We start from the raw sequence: 26,866 nt of genomic DNA, 5'->3' as shown, positions 1-26,866 counted from the left end.
TCCAAGGTCGCAAAATTGACTGTAACAATCCAAGTTTTTCAAGGATGTACTTGTGCAATTTTTGTCCAAAATTTGTCTCATGTTTCCATTAGATCTGAAGAAAAATCAGTCAGATTTACAGTTCATATTACCCAACATTCTCACGGTAAAAATACAATTTTCGAGGGTAAATTTGGCAACACTAGAATTTAGTTACGTTCTTTCGTATAGAAAACAACGATCGCGGACGGTTAAATAAAGATTTTTATATACTTAAATATAAGTTTTCAAAATGGTAGTATGACCCGTGCGCTTCTTTATAAACTTCCGCACAGCTAATAATAAAAATAAAATTTAAAAAAAAAAAATTGCAATTACGAGGGGTGGGTTGCCGAAGGCGGTGGCAAAAATCTGGCGCACGCCACTAGCTTTTTGTTGCAGTTCCGTTTTTACGTATTGTTAAAACGTGATCGCGGTTCGGTTAAATGATAAACTTGTTTCAAATGGTAAGTAGACCCGTGCGCTTTTTTACCCCTTCCGCTGCTTTAATTTTTTGCTTTTTTCAATAGCGCACTGTCTGAACGACTCGTGCGTCAATCCGCAATCCGTTCGTACTACAAAATAAAATGTTTAAATCACGCCGAGTATTCAAGTATCGAAAAAGATCGGCACTACATCGAAACCCGTACCGAGTGCCTCACCGAGTCTCGGAATGAGAATGTTGTAGAAGTTTTGTAAGTCACGATGTCCCCCTTTTCATTTCATTACGACTTTTTATGCTCTCCGGGAAAATAGTGAAAAAAAGTTATAAATTCAATTTTTTTTATACTAAAAAAATAAAGAAAGAAAAACTTTGACGTCGAAATTCGATTATAGCATATCGCAGACGCCTCAATTTCATTCAATTGCCATCAAAAGAGCTCCCGTTTGTTTCGCTCCCCCCCCCCCCTCTGTAGCGATTTTAGCACGTTGATGACGCCATCATTTAAACCAGAAGTTGCTAATTTTTATGATGAATCGGAAAAATAATCAATTTTTTCAGCTAGAAATGTTCATCAGTCTCTCTGTATACGTACAATTCTGCCGTGATAGCGAGGAGAGCAGTAAAAATCAAATTTTCACAATCGAGTTTCCTTCAAAATTCATCTAATCTCTTATAGATAAAATCACTGAAATAGCTAAAATAGCACAATTCATCTTAATTATTTGAAGACAAGACATACGAGAAAGCCGCAAGTGTGCAAACAATGACGTAGTTTCAGGCAAGACAGCAGTAAGTGACAATATTCCTCCAGAGAGCCAGTGAAGACAGTGCTTGCAAGTAAAAAGGCCGCCCTCTTCTGCCAATTTCTGACCTGAAAATGTGTTTGTAGTGTGTCCAAAACGCAACCACGAAAGCATGCAGAGGATAGCACTTACGGCTGTCTTGCCCAACAATAGCCTAGCATGAAAATGATAAATATCCTTTTTATGTAATTGAAATAAAATCGGTCGATTTTTAATCGTCCAAACGATTTCTAGGAGTCTTTCGGACAATTAGTGGCGATTTGACAAGGAACGGAGGTTCTTTCAATAATATTTTCCGGTCAGAAGCTTCCGAGTTCGTTTTCTCAAAACTTGATTTTTTGCTCTTACTACTCTCCTCGCAATCACGTCAGAATTTGCGATCGGAAATTTTGCAGTATTGAATCTGAGACTTTTGCCACAGAAGGACAAATTCGCTCATGGGATTCTGCTACGAACTCAAAAATTTGGCGTCACCGGCCATGATCGTAGCACCTGAGTACTTGTATTCCTTGGTCTTTTCTTTTTTAATGCTCTCTCCCCTCTCTCGCAGCGAGGGGTGGAAAGATTATTCGCCTCATATTTATTAATCAACGCTTCCGCATACGAATTCGTGTTCTGCAACCCGTTCACGTCGTTGTCATATCTCCACCATAAATGTGACAAAATCATTCGCTTTAATGGTACTGGTGCGCCTCCGGAAAAACTGTTGAAAGAATGTAGTTACACGGTAAAAAATGTGGGTCCTCCGAGTTTACTGTGTTTCCAGGGATAAGTTTCTGCACGTTCAACGCATTCATAATCTCGGCTTTATTAACCCTCTCCCTGAAATTTTAACACCGTCAACACAATCGATCTGTTAAAAGAACCGAAATTGACGTAAATAAAAACCAACTGCGAATTTTATTATAATCAGACCGATCGCGTTTTTCTTTTTCTCGATGATTGAACAAGGAATTCGAGCTTGTGTTTCATGAACTCAGCCGACTGGGGGTGGCGGATAATTGATAGCCTGGGCAGGGTTAAAAAAGTCTACTCAACAGTTAATGTTTTAATTTGAAAGACACTTTTTCACTATGTCGCTGCTGAACTTGGTCGAACGTTTGTGTACTATTCACAATATGACTTAGAATTATTTTTACTAAGATTATTAGCCTAGGAATTGTGATCGTATATTTTTAGTTGATTACCTTACGTAATAACGTAATTTATACAATGTACTAGCATGTGCTCCTGTAGCTGATGTTGACAGATATGTCAAAATGTTTCCCACGTACTATGTATAGTAATCGATAAAAAATCACAACATTCCTAGGCTATTCCGAGCGAAAACAGTCATTCTACGGCTACCATGATAGTAATGTCACACGGGATTCCACGGTAGTAGAACCGCGAAGATTGTAATGATGAGCACAATGATGTTACCGTGTTCATCGTAATAATACTTTGCGCACGAAAATGCTACCATCAGCATGGTTATGGTATTGTACTCATCAATAATCTTACCAACACGGAAAAAATGACAATGCTGATTTACCAATTTTGTGGTGTAAAAAAGTGACAGACATGCCTCAATGTAGATTTTACAATACAAAGATGCTAATTTAACCACGTCCGTGGTTAAATTAGCTTTCCACTGTTATAAAATATACATTTGCAATATGTCTGTCACTTTTTTTTTAACAATTTAATTGTTAAATCGGCAATCCGTTTTTTCCCGTGAAAATCCGCGGCTCTACACTATCGTGGGATCCAGTGTGACATTACCACCGTAGTGGCCGTGAAATAACCGTGTTTTTTTCCTCTGTGTAATAATCTTAGTAAAAATAATCCTGAGTCATATTATGAATATTACAATAGATGAAATTGTTACAACGGTAATCTTCGAAAAACAAATTTTTGACTAGGGCGGCAACGCAGCACTCCGCCTTTTACGAGATTTTTTTTTTCCCAGGGCTGGAGCGGGTTTTATTAAAATTTCATGAGCCCGAAAACGATTGCGCAGCTTGGAGACGGTGAGCACACAAATGAAAACAAAAGCAAAAGTCAGGTCGGAGGGGCTCAAGTAGGTGTTATAGCTCTCGCCCGCGCCGCGCCCTCTCGGCTTCCGGCGCGGCGCACGGGGGATCAAGTCAATGGGATAGGTCGGACAAAATTTGGAAACTTTAAACGCTTATAATTCCGTTTAAACAAAACTTTCAGGTTCTGAAAGTGGTTCCATTGGTTTCCTCAAGAAATTTTCTTTTAAAAGCACCCCTTAAAATTTATCATGTGACGGAACTGAACATCAAAAGTTGCAGTTTTAGTCACTAATTTCTTGTCCAAACTCTCTGATTGACTTGATCCACTGTGCGGCGTCGGGATTTCGGCTCTGGTTTACCTGCCTTTCACACCCACCCCCGTCAGAGTCGGAATTCACGCCTCAATTCATGCCGCTACACGGCGAAACAAGTTCCCTAAGAAACAATCCACCCGTTCGGCCTGCCAAACTCGAAAATGTCTGTCGAGGGAGGTTTCGCCCTATCGTCTCAATAATGGGGCTGTTGCACTTTTTTTTTAAAAAATTATTTTTCGTAAAGTAGGTACATAAAAAATGAGTAAATCCGTATTTAACTTTCTTTAATTTAATCATTAAAAAGTTACCCCGGTCGTGGAAGTCGTATTTACGGGTTATATAGACATACCGTCCGCGTTCCGGTCAGAAGCCGAAAATTAAATTTGACACGGAGCCATTTATAAAACACACATCATACTCTCCTTTAATACATTTTTTTTTCATAAATTGAAAGGAGAATAATCCATGCAGAGTGTGCAAACATTCATGAGTTGAAAAACGCTGACTCCGCGAGTTTAAATATTAGACCCGAACACAGAGCGGAAGAGCGCAACGTGCTGCCAGCGCGGAACGCGCACTGGCGCCTACAAACCTAACGGGATACTTCTCGCATTGCGCAATGCTTGAAGTGTCCCCTTAGGTTTGTAGGCGCCAATGCGGTGACTGGCCGCCCGCTCGCTGCAGCGTGCCACGGCGTCTCAAGCAACTATTTCACAACAGAGGTGTTGCACACGAAATTGAAGGCGCTCTAACATACGAGAAGAATGACAGGCTTCCTTTATGAGTGTGGAGCTTTCCTCGCAAAATAAATCGAGATACCACGGCCCAAAAAGAGAGCGGAAGTCCAAAAACTCACCAAGTCCTACCATCTATTTTTATTAAGGTCTAGCATAAATTTTGAATATAATTAGAGAAAAAAGTGATTCGATGTAGACAGAAACATTCTTGAGTATGCCGTCAAGAAGATTTTATTTTGAATCAAGAATAAAAAAGCTGAATAAAGCGGGTTTCTCCTTGATGTGTGTGACTTTTCTTTTTACTATTAAACAAACCGAATTGTTAAAGTAAAGTAACCCATAGTTTGTAGTCACAAAAAGTGATCTTCGATTTATATACTCATTTTCTGGTCGAATTTATGCAAGTCTCAAGAGAGAACACCCTATTTTCTGTCTGACAGTGGTATGTTCTACATGCGCGCGCTAAGAAGGCACCTTTTCGAGGATATTTTCATTCAGGAATGAACTTTCATTGGAACAATCTTCATTTTTCACTAAGCATGAATCATACAAATTTGAATAGAAAAATCTCCGGATTAGCTTTTAAATGACTATGGTTGGACAAAATTTGTCAACCTGTTAGAGCTGAATTCTGAACTGTGCGGTAATATTGTTAGACAAGGCAATACACGAATCCTCGTGTAAATAACTTTTCAAGCCCTGAGTACACCCTCTGGTCCACCTCGAAAATTGAAGGGAAAATAATGACGTGTCTTGCATCCATTCTCCTGTGTTTTTGCCATATACACAGAGAGAAATTTCAACTCAAAACTTTGGTTAATACAGGAGGTAAAACACAAAATAACCTTAGCCTTCGGTTGACAATTTCAAGAGAAAATGCCAGCTAGTTTTCTTGAAGAAATTAAATAAAAAAGGAGTGGTGAGTACCAACTGTCGCAATCGGAGGAATGCATTTTCCTGGTCTCTCCATTGTTTTCTGCGCTAAATTCACCGCAAACTGTATTAAATTCAACACAAAATCTGTGTTGCTTTGTGTTCCACTTCCTATGTTAACCAAAAGTAACACAATAAGGAAAATGAATCAAAAAGATCGAAAACACACCAACTCGGGTTTTTTTCGATTTTCACTTTTTTACGGTTTAGTAACACTTATGGATAGAAGCATCTGCACGCAAAAGGAAAAGTCGAAATTGCAATCGGAAGTGCTTGAAACAGCGGCGGGAAAAGGGAAAAATCGAAGTATTTAATTGGAAATACCAATTTTTGGACATTTCAAGGGAAACGGGTGAACATCTGGTCTTGCGGTTTTCTTTTTTCGGTTCAGTGTACTTTGTACCAACAAGTTCTATAAATATTCAAGCTTTATTCAGGTCGAAAAATATAAATTTTTTAGGGTGGACTATGAAAAATCACTACCTGAAAGTCGGTGAGAACGAAAAACACCAACTCGGAAATTTTTAAACGCTTAATTCTCTCAAACATGGTGTATCGATTTCAGCTTGGTGCTTTACAAAGTCTCTTGGCACTTGTCCTTTGGCACCAAAAAGGTTTTTCTTAAACTAACTCCTTCGCCAGCTGCGCAGTTTTAGGTGTTTCCTGAACAATTTTCTCTTCCGAGTTGGTGTGTTTACGAACTCACTGATTCAAATGTGAATGACTGTTTTGCGCACGAGATGTACAGACGTATAAACAAGATTTTTAAATTTTCGGCTACTCACAGTGCGAAATAAAAGGTGAGCCATTAGCCGACTTTACAAATATAATATGCAATAATTGCTACTCAAGCAATGAGTCAGAAATGTCTCTAAGATGACAAACTCCAAAAAAAAAAATATTCAGATGTCGAGTTGTGAATTGTTAATTTTTGTCCACAGAGGGCTGCACTGTGCGCAGTGGCACACTGCGGCGCGGTGGGCGGCCGCCGGCCAGCGCTGAATGCGCATTGGCGCCTACAAACCTAAATAGATACTTCAAGCATTACGCAATGCGTGAAGTATCCCCTTAGGTTTGTAGGCGCCAGTGTGCGTGTCGCGCCGCCGGCAGCACGCGCGCCGCTCTGCTGTGTGCTAGGCTCTGATCTTTAAACTCGCGGAATAACCGTTTTTCAACTCATGATTTTTAAATGCTTGCACACTCTGCATGCATCATTTTCGTTGAAATTGATGGGGAAAAAGATTTATAAAAGGAAAATATAATACGTTTTTTTTCCGAGTTGGTGTGTTTTCGAACTCACTGATTCAAATATTTTTGTCAGTGTTCTTCCCGTCAGAAAACTTCTCTATCGGATGCCAAAAATTACGTTGCAGGTTAGTTGCAGGTGCCCACTCAACGATTGGCAAAGTAACGATTATATACGTTAAGCAATTGAGTTAGGTCAGTAGAAATGCAGAGAGAGTGTATCTAGCGCACGGCAACTGGGTCATCAGTTAAAACGGCGAAGTTTTTACATCTAATGAAATTACTTGATCAAAGTTTATCTTTTCCACGAGGAAGATGTTTTTTTTCTCTGCTCCGATGTTAGTGAGGAAGAGCCTGGACCCTGAAACTCATATATTTTGCCAAGACGAATAGTCTTAAGATAAGAGGAAAAGTTTCGCGTCTCAGCTGCCGGAGGTTTGTCGTCACTACAGCTTGCGTAAAACCTTTATTTTCAAAAGACCCGCCTCGAATAACTTAGTAGGTACTCGAGTCTTGTCCAATTTATTGCACTTCTTTTACATCTGTTCTCGCATTTTTTCCGTCATATTTTAATTGTGATTCGAACCGAGGAAAACAAGCGGGGAGCTGTTACGTCGTTATCAGAGAATTGCTCGGCAGTCGGTGGGGTTTTAAAGTAGGCAACATGTTTCAATAAAGAGTTATACGGTTCCTGGCTCAATATAGAAACAGCGTATGTGCCATTGGGTTCTCTACACAAATGGGTCTGTTACACGCAAGTTGATACAGTTAAATAAATATACTCCTCGCGGGTAAAATCACACGGAAATCACATTGGGCACTTTGAAAAAGTTTGAAATCCATTCCTTAGCTCGCAATTTGCGTAGTTTGTAACACGCTTTTTCATGTTTCTCCCGTCTGCGGGAAATTTTTTCAATCACCGCCGACCAGGTTTCCACGAGCAGAGGATCTTCAGCGAGATAAATTAAAAAATGGGCGTCCTCGGACATCTATACGTCCTTTTTCCGTCGATATACACTGATTTAGTGGCTACGTCATGGTTTAAATGCGTTTACAAACACATAACCTTGTTACTATGATTCGCCCCCCATTCGCAACGGTAGTAAAATGCGTCTAAGTGTTTCTTGCAATCAAAACTTCTTGAGGTCAGTGGAAACGTATTAAAAGCATCGTGTACGATTTTTCTTTCTGAATCGATAATCCCCTTCAAAAATCAATGATGCAACCGGCGCGTCTCGTATGCTGTCGGTGCGGCAGATTCTCAAATGGGTAAGCGCGCTTTGATCCGTACACAGCTGTATTTTCGGAGAAGAATTTTTTGTTTGGGAGGAAGAAAATTCAAAATGGTTATTTCTCCTTTTTTCCTTCTTTCCCGCGTTGACAGGTGCCAATTTTTTTGGCGAGCATGACGCACCTGGCCCAATGCTGCCACTGAGGTTCAACCTGAATTCGCGAACTGCAATGGGCATCTGCACTTCTAGCACTATTTTTGAAGTTTCAATTCCACTAAAAAAACTGAAAAATTCAATTATCCATTTCTGCCGCCACTCTTAGCATTGGTTATGAATTTGACGTTTGACTCACACCAGCTTTTATGCATTGCGCCGGGCGCGTCGTGATTTCCCAAAAAAATTGGCGTCTGTCAACGCGAAAAAGGAGGTAAAAAGAGGATATAAAAAGTTTAAATCCATTCTTATTACCGAATAAAAAGTTACTCTCAGAAATTACAATCGTGTAAGGAGCAAAGCACACCTACTCATTGGAGAAGCTGCAGTATCGACAGAATACGAGACGCGCCGGTTGCATCATTCATTTTTGAAGGGGGTTATTAATCAGAAAGAAAACTCTTACACGATGCTTTGAATATGTTTTCGCTCACTTAAGAGTCGTGCAGGTTGCATCAATAATTTTGGAAGGCTTTCCTGGTGCCTCTTATTGGCATACTTATTGTGTATCGAAAAAATTATACTCGATTTTCTTCTTCTTCGTGGTAAAAATGGTAGCTTATTTTCAGAAGACGACGTGAATTTTAATATGACTTGCCCGCGTCTCAAAAGTCATTTCATGTACTTCCCAGGCATATACAAGGCAAAGAGGGTGCGGGGTGTTTTTTTGTCTGATGGAGGACTATAGTTATCTTCTAGTGAGCTCCCAAAGAAATAGTTAAATGTGTCTGCAACTGGGACTGAGAGTTCGGTTCTTAGCTCAGCTTGGAGATTCTCTGAGACAGCAATGGAAACTGTTTTGCAGTAATGTTTTTGAAAAGTTGTTCAGTCGCATGTTGCATCTACATATAATGATAAGGGGTGAAAACGTGAGCCAAAGATGCGTATTTTTTTTTACAATTTTATTATTTACAGGCATTTCAGGAACTCAGTCCCATCTTCAGAGCATTACCTAAAGAGACATTGCTAAGGTACATATTAGGAAATATAGTAATACATAGTAAAATATAGTGGTACATACTAGTAATTTCATCTTTTTTCAGTAAAGAGGAAAACGAATAAGAGTTTTTGGAGGTACTTTGTTAGAGGATGGTGACTTGTACGGAGTCCCTTTACTCCAAGTTTTTAGTTTCTTTTGGAGTTTCATAATGCACCCTTCTTAGTTGCCGCTTAATGGAAGAAATTGTCAAAATTAAGATATGAGTTCTCTTTTCAGAGTCGGTTACACTTGACAAAATAAATACAAGATAGCGTAGAAAATTATCCCTTGCATGAGTAAAGACTCGGAAGTATGATGGATGAGGAAAGAAAACTTCTTAATGGAAATTGGTTTTTTGTTTGTGTTGCAGCACAATCGTGGGGAACTAGGATCTACTGCTGTCAAGAGGACGGCTGCAACTCATCATCGCGGTTCCAATCGAGCTATTTTCTAATCGTCTCCGCTTTCGTCCTTTTAATTTCGCTGCCTACTCAATTTCACCGCTCTAGCAAATAGAACATGATTTGATCAAAGCTCCACAACTTCTTCTGTCTCGGAGAGCTGCTTTGAAACCACATTAGTTTTTTACTCAACGCCAGCCCATTCAATGAGCTGAAAGTTAAATCTCACTCATTTCTTCCTTTTTATATTTATAGATGTTTCTTTCAATATTCGCACCACCCACCTTTAAATGCGTGAATTTTAGCTAACCTAAGCTTCACCTCCTGCGAATGAAATCACCGAGTCGGACAATTTTTCGACAAGAGGGACGTTAAATTGCATATAAAAATTGAAGGAGCTCCTCTTTTAGATGGCAAGAATGCGGGGAGCAGATATTGAGCAAATGTGACCCAATTACCCTGAAAAATTTGTGAAACGAGCGTTTTTACCATACACCTTACAATGCCAGATGTTTTTCAAATTTCCATAAGGATGGAGCATTTTTACTAATGATGTCCTATTAAATGAGAGAGAGAAAAAAAAACGTGAAAAATGTCTAAATCCCACGAAGATTTGTAAAACTTATCCCCTGAGAAGTGCTCTTGAGTTTTGAATCAATAATTTTGAACAATCAAAAGAGCATACTTTTTAATTAGTTATAATAACCAAATAATTTCTCACGCAAACTTGCACCACGTAGTTACATGCGCTTCTCTCTAGCAAAGAATCCCATAAACCACTACAATCGCATGAGTGTCCAAAGAAGCCTTTGACCAAACAACGTTAACAAGAATTACGAGCATAATTATAATTTCTGTTTCATTAAATAAACCTATCACACGGGTCAAAAACTTCCTCCTTCCACAAGGTGATGCTAAAAATCCACGTAGCTAGGCAGTTCGAAGCATCGCTCCGAGACCACCATTACCAACACTGGAACGTTAATATTCTAAAGAAATGTACTTTATATTGTTTTATTTAACTACATGTATGTATATCTGAATGTATTATCACTTTTGTTAATGTCGTTCTTTTTTACTTGTATTTAAAAGCTTCGACCGGGAATTTTCACGACTTTGTCTTAAGTATCATCGTTTTGTTCTGTCGTATTTTTCGAGTTGCTGTTTGTGATTCTCTTGTTCTATCGTTCCTCTGTAGGTTTTCGCCTTTATATGCAGGCTAATGAAAATTTGAATCCGACTGTCCTCTGACTCCTCATAGTCAGTGGCTGGCGTGCTTAGCGATACATCGATATTTCCCCATTTGAAGCTGTTGTAAATAATCGATTATTAAGGTGTTCGCTGCGAACACCCTGTTAATAGATACTTTTCCGTAGTTTTAAATGGCCGATTAATCGATAAATCGCAAAACACGCCACGCCACTGCTCATAGTGCTCCTTTACACGTATCTTCCCCCAACTTTGAGCATAGATTTTGTGGTACGGACTGTTCTGCCCTCGAAGATCTCCGCTCAAAAATTCTCCGACATTCAACAAGGATAAAAACCCACTAACCTACGATGATCCCAGTGTTACAATCAAAATTTTGAAATTTTCGCTTCCATTAAGTTAAGACAGGGCTGCCATAGAATTTAGAAAATGAAATTCCCTGATATTTCCCTGACACATTTTGATGAAATTCCTTGACGATTGAAGATATGCAAATGGTTAATAAGATAATATTAGGAATAGTTTTCAGACGAAATGTTTTGTTCGAAACGTCAAATTCATTCCAGACAGCAAATAAAGGTGACCCAACAATTTTCCCTGACATTCCCCGGTTTTTCCTGACTGTGGCAACCCTGTAAGAAATTACAATTTTGTATTTGCACTCACCCTTCATATTTTCTGTAGAGGCATAGATACCCTAAAATGCTAAATGTCTCTAATACAAGTAAATTAACTGACTAACGAACTATTTTGTCGAAGCTCTCCTCTGCGGGCTAATTATTGAAATCGATAGACAAAGCGATAGACATGTAGACATATGATGTGGAGGATCCTGTTGGTTGAAATGGGTGGTTCTAATGGACGAAGGGAGAAAATAAAGGACTAACTAAAGGGTCTCTCGCGAGTTGCTGATAGTTAGTCTAGTATCTACCTCCTTTGTCCATCGCGCCCACCAGCTTCAACCAATAGGATCCCTCCATATCCTTTCTATAGCTTGTCTATCAATTAATCAATTTAAATGATCGGCCCGCTGCCGGCTGACTGTTGAATGTACGGAAAAATCGATAGACAAAGAAGACAAAATGGATAAGGAGGGATGCGATTGGTGGAAGTTGGTGATTGCAATGGACAAAGAAGGTAGGTGATAGACTAACTAACGGCAACCCACAAGAGACTTTATAATGTAGTTAGTCCATTTTTTTCTTCCTAAGTCTACAGGAACCAGTGTTCGAAAATCACCTTTGAGTTTTAGGAGCCAAATGGCGCATCAAGCCCGATTTTTAGGCGCCATTGAGGATTTTTTAGGGGCCAAATTGACTTTTTGCCTAAACATATATTACGGTGCACTTAGTGAAAAGTTAGAAGCAAAATGTTTTCGCAACAGAACTAGTAAGTAGCTGTAACTTGGGGAAGACAAGAGCACAAAGGATGAAATCGTGAAGAATAGAAAAATCTTTCACTTGTAGCGTTGAAAATTTCGAATAATCACCTGATATGAAAATTCAGATTTTTAGTAGGGGGCAATTTTTAGGGGCCACGATGGCGCAGAACCTTCATTTTTTAGGCGCATTTGGCTCCTGTGATTTTCGAACACTGACAGAAACCACCCACTTCAACCAATAGGCTCGCTCCATACTCCCTATGTCTTCGTTGTCTTCAGCTTTGTTTATCGATTCCAACAACTAGCCCGCAACTCTTCATTAGTAGCACGGCTAAACTACTTCTCATCAAGAAACTGGATGAATCTTTCGAACTTCGTCAACGCTGTTCTCGAGTCGCCCTCATGAGCGTCGAGGGCGATGCAAAGCGAACTCACTTTATTTACTGACTAAACTTTCTCGACTCCCGTCCTGCCTGACTCGACCTCCTGCGAGAACTTAGCTCGCTCAGAAAAAATAGCAATAGCAGCTTCTGCGATGCTGGGCCGTTATTTACAGAAATGGGTGTTTAATTGCTCAAAATGCAATTTTAAATAGTCGTTCCCCGGGCTTTGCGCAGAGCAGATCGGATGACCCCCCATCCCCACCCAAGCTTCACGTGCTCCCTTGCAGGGTTTCAACGTTGATGTCAGATCATAAATGAATTAACTCCGTTTTCCAATCAGGAACTATTGCTTTTGGCTAATTTCAGGAACCACATATCGACGGTCAAACTACCAGACTGCGTATCTCGGTTTGCGCCGCACAGTGGAGCGAACAAGTACAGGAGGTCGGATATGAAATTTTTGGCTAAAATTTCAAATTTTAATGTTTGTTTCGTCACAAATGCACTTTCAATGAGTGTTTCTGATAGGAAATCTCACGGAAAAACCAATGGAACCATTTTTAAACTCTTTTGTTCCGTATTATCGAAAATATAATCTTTCGAAGTTTCCAGATTGTGTCCGACTTCTCTCATTAACTCGCTCAAGTGTGCGCCGCTGTAGACTTCCTGTCATAGGTACTTTATTTTTTAAATTGAAAACCACTCGACGTCAATTCTTGAAAACTTCCGTGTTTAGTCCTCTCCATGGGAAGAAAACTCTTGAGAAAATTTCAAGAAATGATATTGATTTGTTTTCCTCCGAAGAAATAAAATGGGAGCGGAGATTCTTAAACACCGCAATCGAGATACGTGGTCTGGTAGTGTCGCCGTCGATATGTACCATTTGGATCGCGTTAAGCAGAAAAGAACCAAGTCACATTAGCTATAGCCAAATTCAACTGGGCAATCTAACTTTTACATGCAAACGGTTTTGTCGGTTTTTGAGCTTGAAATTTTTGATCTTAAATTCATAATTCCGCAGACAACCATTCAACGCTGCTCTTCGGAAAATGAACGAAAAAAAACCTGGAGCAAGTTTTAAACCAGTGGCGTGGCGCGAATTGCGATTTATCGATTGTTATGCCATTTAAACCTATGGTAAAGAATCGATTACTAAGGTGTTCGCTGCGAACACCCTGTTTATCGATCCTTTTCTATAGGTTTAAATGGCATAACAATCGATATATCGCAAAGCAAGCCACGCCACTGTTTCAAACGGCCATTACTGAGAGGATAAATTATTTTCGAACACCACCTTATCCTGCATCCCAAAAATTTACTGTTCAACCATCGAGCATCAAGCATTCAATTATTCTAGGCCTGTCTCGATTTTCTTTCTTCCGGGTTACCTTTCGCTATCACGGCGTATTTGCTCGCGCTGCTTTATCGGCGTGGCAATATCGCATTAATAACGTTGCAGGTATTTTTAAAAGAAGAGGCCAGATTTCAGTGACTAACGATCGTAAACAGAGCGTGCTACGAAGGCATCATGCTAAAAATTAGTGCGCCCGGCGTGGCGTGCTTTGCGATACATCGATTGATCTGCCATTTAAACCTACGGAAAAGTATCGATAAACAGGGTGTTCGCAGCGAACACCTTAATAATCGATTATTTACCACAGCTTCAAATGAGGGAATATCGATGAATCGCAAAGCACGCCACGCCGCTGAGTGCGCCCAGGCTCCGTTGAATTCCTCTCACGCTCCTTCTTTCACTAATTAATTTCGCTTATTTTTTGAGCAACAGTAAACGCCCCGCCTCGCAGTGGATCGAGTCAGTAGGGGAGGTCGGACAAAATTTGGAAACTTTAAACGCTTTTATCTCCGTTTATAAGAGACTTTGAGGTTCTAAAAGTGGTTCCATTGGTTTCCTAGCGAAAGCATCTTTAAGCACCCATTGAAAATGTGACGGAATAAATATCAAAATTTCCAGTTTTATTCAAACACTTCGTGTTCGACCTCTCTAATTGACTCGATCCACTGTGCGCCTACATCGTAAAAGTGTTTTGTTACAAGCAGGAGGAAAATCGAGAGGAGGTTGTTCTTTACTTATTACTTGTCTTTACAGAGCCTCACATTTAATGCACCATTTCCGTCGGAGTCTCCGTTTAAAATCTGCAGCATTTTCTGGCATGCTCCCACACTGCCGTGTCACGGAAAAACGCCGTATGAGCCTTCAGGCGTTGCCAAATGTCCTCTGGCAAATCACTTATTTTCCGAAATTTTTTTGCATATTTTCCCGCCAATTTCACGGATAATTTTGTCTGTAATTTTAATCTAAAGTGTCTGAAAATGTCAAGGAAAAATATTCATAATTTTCCTCGTACTTTTGCAACTCTCAAATGTTCATACGGCGTTCTTCCTTGGCACGGCGGTACAAAGTTGCGTGTCTTTTCAATTATTTTTTGAGCGAGGGTGGGGGGGGGGGGACCTCCACTGATGCTACTCCTGTCTTTTGCTGTAATGACTACATCCAACATCTTTCGTCACGCAACTTGGGCAAATTTTTGGATCTGGTCGCCAGTTTTTAACTTTGCTGCAGCTCTAGAAAAAGCAGAAAGCAACTTTTTCTGTCGAGTAGGTACTTTCACTCATCACATTCTATTCTATTCTATAATATAAAATTATGAGAGTACCTAACGCGTAACGCGTGACACCGGAGGCGCAAAACGCTAGGGGGGGAGGGTGCCCCCTGGTCTCCCTAAAAAAAGAGGTTTCCAAGTAACAGTGATCCGCTTTACCAAAATTAACAATGTGAAATCCGTGATTCGTCATACTTATTTTTCAAATTGAATGCTAATTTACGAGCTCAATTTATATCCTCCACCTCTTGTGAAAGTTTTACAAATTTCATCCGTTTTCGCGTGGTTAATCATGACGAACCGTAGGAAATGATTATCCTGAGGTGTATCAATTTACCGTCTTTTAATTGGCTCCCTTCACGAAGTACAATGCTAATACTGAAAGAACGCCATGGCTTTGTCCGAGCAAAGAGTATTTTTTCAAATTCTCATTAACTCTGTAAGTAATCATTACCAGCACGCTCTTAGTTAAGATCTAAATTTTTAGACAAATTATATTCTAAAATAAAATATTATCACGATTTTAAATTGTTTTAATGTAAGCTTTATCTTTATGTTTCAATGATGAATAAATGATTAGTAATTTATTTAATAAAGTTTTCGTTTTTCTTCATTTTCTCCAGGCTTTCCTCTGCGCTCATAATTTGAGCGTTTAATCAAGAATTGATACCCATAAGATTAATTCAATGAGGAAGTCCTCCTTCTCCTCCAGGTCTGGAAATCTTGAAAACTGCACCAATTTCATCAACCTAATTCTTCAAGTCTTCCTTCCAAACATGAAAATAAAGAAGCATCCTGTATCATTTTAAAAAAATTTACATTACGAAGTTCATACTGCGAATTTTGTGTAATTGGATGCATGAAAAAACGACTAAATACATATTTTACATTTCCATCCGTCAGTTGACTTTACAATATCTTAGAATCAACTGGGAAACTACCGGCACAGGAAATCCGAAAAACCAAGCGGGGACGCTACTTCAATATTAAACTTCCATCGCCCTGCTAAGGCGCAGGGACACAACTATTTGAACTCCCCGGAACGCGTGAGGTATCACGCTTCAATTGAAGGCGATTACGAATCTTCTGTATTTACATGATGAGATTTGCCAAATTTTTTTGCATTATATTGTAGACTTGAGTTCCTTTTATTATTTAGTTAAAAGATTCCCGCTTCTTAATTTTAATTATTATGCAAAAATTATCCGTTTGCTAAATACAATCCTAGGTTTAGCGCCCTTAAACTACGACCTTAACGGTCAAAACTGCAGTAGCGGCACACAGGGGCGGACTGGTAGTCGAAAAGTTAGGAGGAGACCTTAATGTAAGGGCCCCTCCTGTCGTTCGGGGGCCCCTCTAAGAAGGTCCGGGGGCCCTCCCCAGATAAATTTTGAAAATTTCACACTTTTTAAACACGTAGGCATTATTGGAGTTGGATTCTACAGTACTTAAACTTCATAATAACCCATTCTCAGGATTCATCGGGGGTCCCTTTATCACAAATCGACGGTGAAACTACCAAACCACGTATCTCGGTTTGCGACATCGCAGACTTCCTGACATACTTTATTTTTTAAATGAAAAACTACTTAACGTCCAGTCTTGAAAATTTCTGTGATTTTTCCTCTTCGTGCGGAGAAAATTCTGTGAAAATTTCAAGGAATGATATTGATTTGGTCTACTTCAAAAAAATAAAATGTGAGCGTAGATTTTAAAACACCGCAAACGAGATACGTGGTTTGGTAGTTTCACCGTCGAAATGCTTTTGGCGACCTTCCATTTTACTTAGAGACAAATTTTCAAGGAATTTGGGGCCTTTTAGTGATTGAAACGGATAAGAAAATCACAACATTACGGGAAAAAAACGATGACTCGAAAAAAATTCGCCGCGGGGGCCTCTTCGGGATTTCCGCGGCAAATTGTTAGGGGGCGATCGCCTTCCCGCCCCCATGGCCCCTGGAAACCAGGAAATATTTATCAGGTTCTCTGTTAAGTTCTCGGAGCTGAAAATCAAAACTAACTTAGCGTTACTTCGTGTTTTCGACTGTTAGTATTAGACCGGCATTGACAGAAAGGAATCAAGCCATATTTTAGGTGAAATAAGCTTAACAGAGAGTAGTTATTGGCTCAACCAGAAGTTTATTTTCTCCTACCGGTAATTTGGAAGTGCAGAAAAATAGATACTCCAGGAAAAAATATGCTAATATCTCATTCAGATAAATATTTCTTATGTTGAGCATTACCTATAAAAAAAAAAAAAAAAAAAAAAAAAAAAAAAAAAAAAAACCTTAAAAGAAAACCTCATTTTCTCCGATTCAATCTGATGTTGCCAGTTGCCTATCTAGTTCCTTCACGCCGTTGAACTTGGGTCCGTAATCGGTTGCTATAACTCGGACAAAACCTGACTCAGATTGAGGAAATTTCTCCCCATTGTTATTACCTGTAATGTAAACTTATCTGAATCGTTTCGTCCGAAAACGGTTGGAAAATGTTTCTCCCTGATTTACCCGATGCTCTTGCTGAATTTTTACCAAATTATTCAGAGAGAAAATGTGATAGGATGCCAGGACTTTTCATACAGTCTTTCTGCCAAAGGGACTAGGTGTTCATCCACATTTTTACCCACGACCATTTGGTGACTAATGAATGTTGACCCTTACTCCTTGTTCACCGGCATGTCTTTTAGGCGTCTTCATCTAAAACATTTCATTTAAATTACGTATTGTGATTGAAATATAATTTGAGCTTACCTGGTTCAAAGGCTGGTGCTAAACACTGAAGCACCCTAGAGAATCATGAGAATTGCAACGGACCACTAGACAAGGTACGAATTTCAGCATTCTGATACATGTTTCGTAACTAAAATTTCACGTAGAACACGACGCGCACATAGAAAATTACCGAAATTAACTCCTTACGAAGATATTTGATGATTCTTGATGCGTGAATTCAAACCACCCGCTCATTAAAACTCAATTCTCTACGTGATTCACATCGCGCTCTATACGTTATCATGACAGTCTCTGCGATGTAAACATCTGGCAACCTCAGTCTTGACGCTTTGGCTCAGCTGTAGCAAATTGCTGATAGTTTGAACAACACATGGTGGAAAATGAACATTGCTCGATTGAGAGGCTTGCAGAAACCGTTGTAGTGCGCGATTTGACTCGCGTAGAGCTTTGAGTTTCTTGTGAGCGGGCAGTTCAAATTCGTTGTAACCAATGTGAAATAAAAACGTTAATATCTTCGTTAGGAGTTGGTTTCAGTAATTTCCGTTGTAAGAATCGTGTTCTACGTGAAATTCTGGTTAAGAAACATGTATCAGATTGCTTAAATTCGTACCTTGTCTAGTGGTCCATTGCTAGGATTAGAAATGAATCAACGACTACACCTCATCCTAATTCCATCAGCTGTTTTTGGCATAATGGCGCTATGTAATAAATGATTTCCATAGCAGGCCCCTTGTAGGTAAAAAATTGCCTCTGGACCAAAAAGTCATGTAGATGCCTGATTGTCTAAATGTCGAAGTTAAAATGTTTTGGATGAAACAGTCCAAGAAAATTTCACTGGCTTGGGTACTAAAGTTTAGATGTTTCAATCCTCAACTGTAAATCATCTTCATCCTTTAATTTCTAAAAAACAAATGTTATTACTACATACAGTTTCTGTCTATCAAGTCTGCAATGCTTAGTCATAATATTAGCTTTGCATTCGAAGGTTTTTTTTTTTTTTTTTTTTTTTTTTTTTTTTTTTTTTGTAACTCGATCAAGTTAAAATCATGAAAGGGGGCAACTTTATACAGTTATTAAGCACGAGTCCCCTTTTTCGTCGCTACTAAAAGACTCAGAACTTTTTATGGGTAGCTTGTACAGTTGAATCAGTGACTTTGAAAACACACTAACACGGAAAAATAGTAGTGCTCTGGAAACAGACAAAAAAACTGCGCAGCGGGCGAAGAAGTTACTTTAAGAAAACGCTTTTTGGTGCCAAAGGATAAGTGTTCGGAGCCATTGTGAAGGACCGAGTTTGAAATAGATGCGCCATGTTTAATGACGGAGAAGCAGGTGTTAACAAGTTGCCGAGTTGGTGTGTTTTTGTCCTCACTGACTTTTCAATACCAGGGTGTCTACTAAAACAAGCTGGCCAAAAATCAGTACTTCTACAGTACTTTTTCAGTACATTCCCAATAAGTTCAGTACCTCCTCAACAGAAAAATTCAGTACTTTTTCAGTACCTCTAATTGACGAGATTCGAAAAAATCCGAAAATTTGAATTTCCCGCTCAAATTGCGACAAAAATGAAAAAATTCCGGACTTTCTTGCGAAATTACCGCACTTTTTCAGTCCTTCCGGACCGCCCTTGAAAAATCAGTATTATTCCCGGACTTTCCGGACTTGTAGACACCCTGGATACTGACAAATTTTTCACGGTTTGACTTGAAAAATTAACATTATTTGACTAGTAACATTTAAATTCTTTCATTACTTGTTGGGAGAGGGTGTATTGAATCGAAAAGCGAAAACCACGAAATCGCATGGAAACCTGTTCTTCTGGAAAGGCCTAAATCGATAAGCCTTCGGATATTCATCCTGCGATTTTCCTTCGCACGACAGCATACCTTCAATACTCTTTCAAATTATTGGATGTTTTACTTCAAGCCAAGCATTTCGTGGACAATTCCCTCTTAACAGGATTGCCGATTTCTAAGTTTTTAAAGTTTCTAAGTGTTTTGAATTTGTTGACACTAGGGTAAATTTCATCATAGATTGTCATTTTTAAGTGCGTAAGAGATTTGATGGTAGATTTGCTTTTGTCTTTTGAAAAAAGTGTTCTTCGTGACTTCTTCATCTTGTAGCTTTGAACATCGAACTTCATTTGTACCAACAGAGAGGAGAGTGGGGCTATAAAGTGGATTTCTCAGCTCCTTTAAAGAAATTTCCTGAAAAAATCCTGCTACAGCGAATGAATGAATCAAGGAGGGCAATCTTTGCCGCACTAGCTAGAGAGATAAGACTTTGGGAGTTGATTTTAGAGAGAACGGGAGGCACGGTTGCGTTTCTCTCAAAAAACCTACGGATAATACTAACGTACCCTTTGCAGAAAACTACATTTTGGAAATACCAAGAGAAATCTCTATAAGGTAGACAAATACGACACAGACCTTAGGCCACCCTAGGGAATGAAAAACAATATTCGGATGAGTAGCTGTTCTTTTTTCAAGTAAATGGGCCTTTTGCATACTTTTGCCAGAGCAAGATCATGCAGTACATAGAAAATGTCTTGAAAATCACGATGAGCACATCGGCTAAGTTTAAAATGCACTCCTATTAGCTTGCCGCTTCGAAAACGACACTGCGGTTCAGGTGAACATTTCGTTGGAGGAGTCGTTCCATTTAACTCACCGCTCAATTGAATGCTACTCAATATTCAACATGACCGACGCCAATCGGCCAGGACGAGATTCTAACCACCTGATAACAATCGGCGTGTTTACATTCATATTTTCCTCGCGTTGAAACTGTCGAGATATCCGCATTGATGGGCCTTGTGCTCCCCTCGACTTGCGCGTGGAAGCATTGGCAATGTTGAATATTGAGTGGCATCCTATTGAGTGAAAGTTCAATGGAACGACTCTTCCAACGAAGCAAGCTCAAGAAAACGCAAATTTCTTAAGCAGACTTTGAAGTTGGGAGTGCATTTCAGACTTTACCGATACGCTCTTTGGGATTTTTGAGACATTTTTCATAAGAAACAACTCTCATCTTTGCTCTAGCAAAAGTTTGCAACAGGCCCATTCCAAATATTGACTTCTCATCAACCATAAGATTTTGTCGCATCACATAACAAAGCGACTGCTTTTCACAATAACATTCATATGTTCCTATTTTTTACTTAAAAGGAAAGTTGGAAAAATAAGATCAATCACTGCTAGATAATAGATTCATCTTTAATTTTCATGAATAAAACAGGAGTACAGGGGTATACATAAATAATATCATTATTTGCACAAGATAAGAATTATCAATGAGTACAGCATTATAGATAGCTTCAGAAATTACTTTGAGAGGATACAGAAGTAGCTTATGGTGACGCGAATTATTGAAATTAGGGTTATTATACATTCTTGTTGAGCAAGGTAGAAAAACTCAAAGAAATGGAACACAGTATTCCTAAGTTGCCTGTTACTTATGCTAAAGAGTTACTTTCATACAAAAGATTGCTGTCGATAAAGTAAACAATTATGTTGTTGCCAGAAAAAGGAGACATGAAAGAAGGGAGCTAATATTTCACGAAAACTCAGCGTAACAAATAATTTGGATTAACCCCCCCCCCCCCCCCCCCCTGCGGTCTACATGCGTACACTATGTGTAAGCCATTACCGTATGATGATTATCAGTGGGTTGATGAAAGAGAGAAGTCCTTGCTGGATGTAACGTCAATTCCAAACGATGCCCCCGTTCGTTACATACTTGATTGCAATATTTCCTACCCGGAACACCTCCATCATCATCACTCGGACCTCCATTTTTACCGCGAACCGAAATTCCACCTGTTAAAGGTGCTAAGTTTCCGAAACTTTTGTTACCAGTGCGAGATCAGAAAAGGTATGTCATACACTACGTTGCTCTCAAATCATCATCCGAAAAAGGAGACATGAAAAAAGAGAGCTAATATTTCACGAAAAATCAGCGTGACAAAAAATTTGGATCCTCCCCTCCCCCGGTCTATATGCGTACACTATGTGTAAGCCATTACCGTATGATGATTATCAGTGGGTTGATGAAAGAGAGTAGTCCTTGCTGGATGTAACGTCAATTCCAAACGATGCCCCCGTTCGTTACATACTTGATTGCAATATTTCCTACCCGGAACACCTCCATCATCATCACTCGGACCTCCCAATTTTTACCGCGAACCGAAATTCCACCTGTTAAAGGTGCTAAGTTTCCGAAACTTTTGTTAACAGTGCGAGATCAGAAAAGGTATGTCATACACTACGTTGCTCTCAAATCATCATCCGAAAAAGGAGACATGAAAAAAGAGAGCTAATATTTCACGAAAAATCAGCGTGACAAATAATTAGGATCCCCTTTTTGTAGGTCCTAAAAAGTCCCTTGTAAAGTTAGGAGTAAACCCTTCACAAATATCCCGACTGGTTTCCCGCGTTGACTGTGTTGATCGAACAATTTTTGATGATAACTTAGTTGCGGTCCATCTCCGGCGTACTCTTATTAAGTATCACCGCCCCATGATCGTCGCCTTCTTCATTGTGGATATATCAAAAACCTTGATGTATGACTTTCATTAAAATCACACACTTAACCGTTACCCTAAAAATCGCGTATAACTTATGTATATTGATAGATTCCTATATTTATTTGATTTTAACGGAAGATAGGTACACAGATATGCTAGAAAACTTGGGAGTATTACGACACGAGCAATTTCCCCAAAGAGCATCCATGCTTGTCCACCAAAAATATGAAAAAAATTAGGTACTTTCAAAGATGCAACTGGGAGTAAAATAATCACATCCTTTGTTTCCCATTCCGCAAAAATGTACGATTATGAAGTTTTCGGAGAAGTTGTGATGCGAGGGAAGGGTGTTGCTACAAATTGCTTGAGAAAAACAACCAACTTCAATCACTACAAGGATATACTTTTCGGAAAGCTTAAGGTAACCGGGGTTGAAACCCGCAGAATACAGAGTAAAAAACATGAGCTATATTCCGTACAAACGCAAAAGACGGCTCTTACAGGGCATGACGATAAACGCTATGTGAAAGAGGATAATATTACAACACTCCCTTGGGGTCACAAAGATGTACCTGTTACCTTCAAGTGGAAAGTGACGCAAGCTGAGGAGGATAGATTCAGGGAACAGGTGACCTGGTGACCTATACAAATAGTAACGACCCGTCCGTGGCGGTATATGAATGTGACCCTACCTTGGGAAATAATATTGACAAGATGTTATCAAACTTGTGGGAGAAACCTCCTTTTTTACATGCTTCTCATTTGACACAGGGAATGTCCTATGAAATGAGAAAACTTGAGAGCGTACAGACTAAATTCGGGGGAAGTACGGTTGCTTTTATCGTTTATAAGAGAGAGGTTAGAAAAATTTTCCTGCCCACTAATTACCATTATAATCTCAGTGACAAATATATTGAGGAAATACATAGTAAGAAAATTAATCTGGCGTACACAGGACTTGTTGGTCGAAATTCTTATGAATTCCGATCAGAAGATCGGAATGAAACAGATGACCTAAACCCCAAACGAAGAGAACGATCCCTTCCAGAAAATTGTGAGAGCAGCAACAATTAGCCTCCAACTAAGTCCCCCGGTTGTTTGAACGGTATTAAACAGATGAGCCAGGTTTCTCTCGAAGTAACCGATCCTTTCCCACAATTGGTGAGACTAGCAATGAAGACTGAAGAGCCTCCAACTAAAATCCCTCGGTTGGAAGAACGTGGTGAAAATGATATCCTATGAACCCACCAAGAAAAACGATTACCGTTCGGACGTTGGGAAGATAAGGATGTAGACCCTCACTATCTTGACTTACACGATATCCCTCTCTGTTTCAGAATGGAGGCATTTAACCAAACTCAACAAAGCGAAACATCAGACACGATCATCCTCGCAAAAGACCTAATCCCAGTGGTAATCTACGAGCTTGAAAAGCTCAAGCGCATTAACACCAGATTTGGAATGGCCCTTTTAGCTTACATAAAAGTTAGCGACGGAGGTAGGAAACTATTCCTTCCTTAATATCTGAAAGAGAAATTGTCAGCTGACCACATTAACGTCATTAAAAATATGAATCAAAATCAAATTCTTTCTATATAAAATAATAGCCAAAAATTTATACTTCTCAATCAACCAATATGTATACCATAGAGACGGACGAAAGATAATGCTTTCGAGTCCACTTCAAGAGGGGAATCGTGACAGCCAAAAAATGTGTCTGGCCAATCTTCGTCGAGGATTGGCAGCAATTGAGAACATTTTGTCTGCCGATGACTTTCAATTATTTTTATTTATTATGGACGAATTCTTAGAGGTATCTTTGCTGTGTCACGATAATGAAAAAAATAAGGGGTATAATTGCTGCGAAAGAGGCGACAAGGATGAGAGCAACATTCACGATTGCTACATTTCCAATTTCGACAGTCTAGTACGTAAACAGTTGACTAAACACAAGGAAAGAATGTATATCTGTAAGAAATGTTTCTCGCATAAATATAGCCCTAAAGACCTGGCGGCTCATAAAAACTATGTTACGCCATTTCTAGAGATTTATTCATTGCCAGTGCCCCTAAGGATTTAATTAAACGTTTCAAAGATGAAAACAAAATGATTCTGAATAACTTTTTAATATTTGCCGATTTCGACAATTATTTGGAAAAAATAGATCACGACGGTTTAAACTCTTTCAATTTTAGACAACACCAACCCTTATCTTACGCTTATCTTCTCGCTTCAAACGACTCTCGTTTTGACACCCCCTTCCCTGCTCTCTACCGAGGGTAAGACCCTCATACCCATTTCATGAAATCCATGATCGAAATTGGCAAGGACAAAAACGAATGTTACAATAATCGAAATTCTGAAATTATAATGTCCCCCGATGATCTTGTCGATTTTGAAAATTCTAGCAAGTGTAAAATTTGTCATATCGGTTTTGGCGCCCCAGGCGTTGTAAAGTGTCGTGACCACTCGCACGAATACGTGCCAGAGGGAGAGTCTAATTATCGAGGCGGTCTTTGCGGGCTATGCGATATCAGGTACCGCCATCCCGCACATGTGACGATTGTTGAAACGAGCCTTGCGCCACGGGCTCCGGCTGATGAGAATCAACTGGGCTTTCAGTTTCAGTCAAAAACCCTTCTTGAAACCCTTCATGGACAAGAATATTGAATTGAGACAAACACTGACGTCAAAGTTTCACCAAAGGGTCGCAAAACTTTTGAGCAACAGCTGTTTCGAAAAAATGTTACAGAACCCGTTGAAAAAACGTAACATTAAATTTGCCGAGATTAATCCAGTTTTTTTTTTTCTTTTTTTCTTTCTTTCTCCTCGCCATCACACAAACACACACACCCGTACAGCGCAATGAGTCAGATCGCAGGAGAGAAAGTCCCGCAAGCTCTAGCCATTCTCATGCGTTTACGATAGACGAGGGCGGATGGAATCAGGACTTTCAAGAAATTGGTGAAAGAGATATTCATCGGGGCCGTGAGAAAATATTTCACAGATACGTTCCCGCCCCCCCTCTTTGAGAGTTCACGGATAAATCGGCATCCATCACAAATGGAGGCATTTAACAGTGTCTACAGAAGGATACAACCCTCACCCGTTTCATCCGGGGATTTGGTGATCGGGGAAAGATATCCAATCATCAAAATTGAAAAAAAAAACAAACGGTCCCGTGCTTACGGATCGAATCTTAATGCCATTATAGATTTCGGAGGATTCCCGAGGATATTACAGCTCCCCTTGTATTTTACGCGCGCGATGGGTGATCAATTTTTTGATGATAATAATAAGACCTCATCGCGCGCGTACGATCTGATCCGTCTAGAGGTAGCCCCTCACTCCTTCAAATTTGAAATAATAAATACGAACACAATTTACCTCCCCGATTAGAAGTTTAATTTGGGTTATTTCTTAATTGATGTGTTACAGAAATGGAGGCATTTAACAAAGTAGAGCTGTCGACCCCAGTAGTGGAATCCATCCACGCGCGGGATCTTGAGCTGGGGGTCAGATACCCTCTTCAGAAGTTGGAAAAAACGTTTACAAAATACGGTGACGCCATTCTGGCGTTCATACCTATCTCGTCGGAGGAAACACGAAAGTTGTTTCTCCCCAAACCGTACGTCAAATCTATGACGGAGGAAAACATTAACGAGATAAATGCGGGGAAATTCGACATAATCTGCGTGTCGAGTGTCCAGAACAGTTTTAAGTTCGAGGTCCAACCGAGCGAGTAATCTTGATATTAAATAGATTCCGATGTTCTCCAGATTTGTATGTCAAAAGAGGGATGTTCAATAAAAATAAAAAAATATGTAGATTAACCATCGTTCCAAGTAGACTGAATCGTGCGAGAATCAGCGCTATCCAGATGCATACTGATTGTATTCGATTTCTCCCCATCGTCGAATCGAGCACTCAATTCCGAGTGAAAAGTCTGCCCGAACGGACGTGTGTGTTTTTTTAAGAGAATGAGTTGTTATCTGGAAGTGCGAGGTTTTCACTTGCGTAGAGGTTACGTGTTTAAAGAAGTGGCCGCGGTGGGATGTGACGGTTCTACTATTCACACATGGGTGTTCCGACCAGCCATTGTTCACAGCCATGGACGAGTCTGACTTATGAAGATAAATCATCGGTCAGACGAAGTGAAATCGGTCTCGCTTGGAACGATGGAACGGTTCCCCATTCATCAGTGGAGAGAGTCTTCGAGATATTGGCTAGACAGTATACGGTGTGGGTTGTCGGATCACAAACCACTCGAGATTTAATTTTCCCCTTAAAATCTCTTAATGTTCACATTGAAGTTTCCCCAGTCGATGTAACGTTAGGATCACGTACACCTATGAGATGCGTGTACGATCATGAGAACTGCGCTCTCACATCGGCTGCGGATATGTTGTCCGACGATTCACTACCGCTCAACGAGTGATCTTTTACCTACAGTCTGTTTCAGCTAGACTGATATGAATAACACCCTGGAAACTCTCTTTTGCACTGCAACCGTCGCTATAGAATCATGGGAACTCCTCCACATTATGAAAACGTACGATTTAAATCTAAAAGTCAAAATAAAGTTCATGCAAAAAATCATGTTAATGTTTTCCGGGACAATCGGTTATTTTAGTGTAAATTCTTTTCAAAATCCCACCGGAAACGATCAAATCAGAC

At 39.7% G+C, this 26,866-nt stretch overlaps 1 protein-coding gene across 1 annotated transcript in view; it reads left to right on the top strand.

The window, feature by feature from the left end:
- Positions 1-10,443, top strand: part of LOC109038362 (uncharacterized) — a 378,939-nt gene extending 368,496 nt beyond the window's left edge. The window contains exon 4 of the mRNA XM_019053400.2: positions 9,308-10,443. Coding sequence (XP_018908945.2) covers positions 9,308-9,453 — 146 coding nt within the window. The 3' untranslated portion in view covers positions 9,454-10,443. The remainder of the gene's footprint in view (positions 1-9,307) is intronic.
- The last annotated feature ends 16,423 nt before the right edge of the window (positions 10,444-26,866 follow it).

The sequence above is a fragment of the Bemisia tabaci genome, chromosome 8 (genome assembly GCF_918797505.1).
Source record: "Bemisia tabaci chromosome 8, PGI_BMITA_v3".
NCBI classification, from domain to species: Eukaryota; Metazoa; Arthropoda; class Insecta; order Hemiptera; family Aleyrodidae; genus Bemisia; species Bemisia tabaci.
This window is presented reverse-complemented; position numbering and strand designations above follow the sequence as displayed.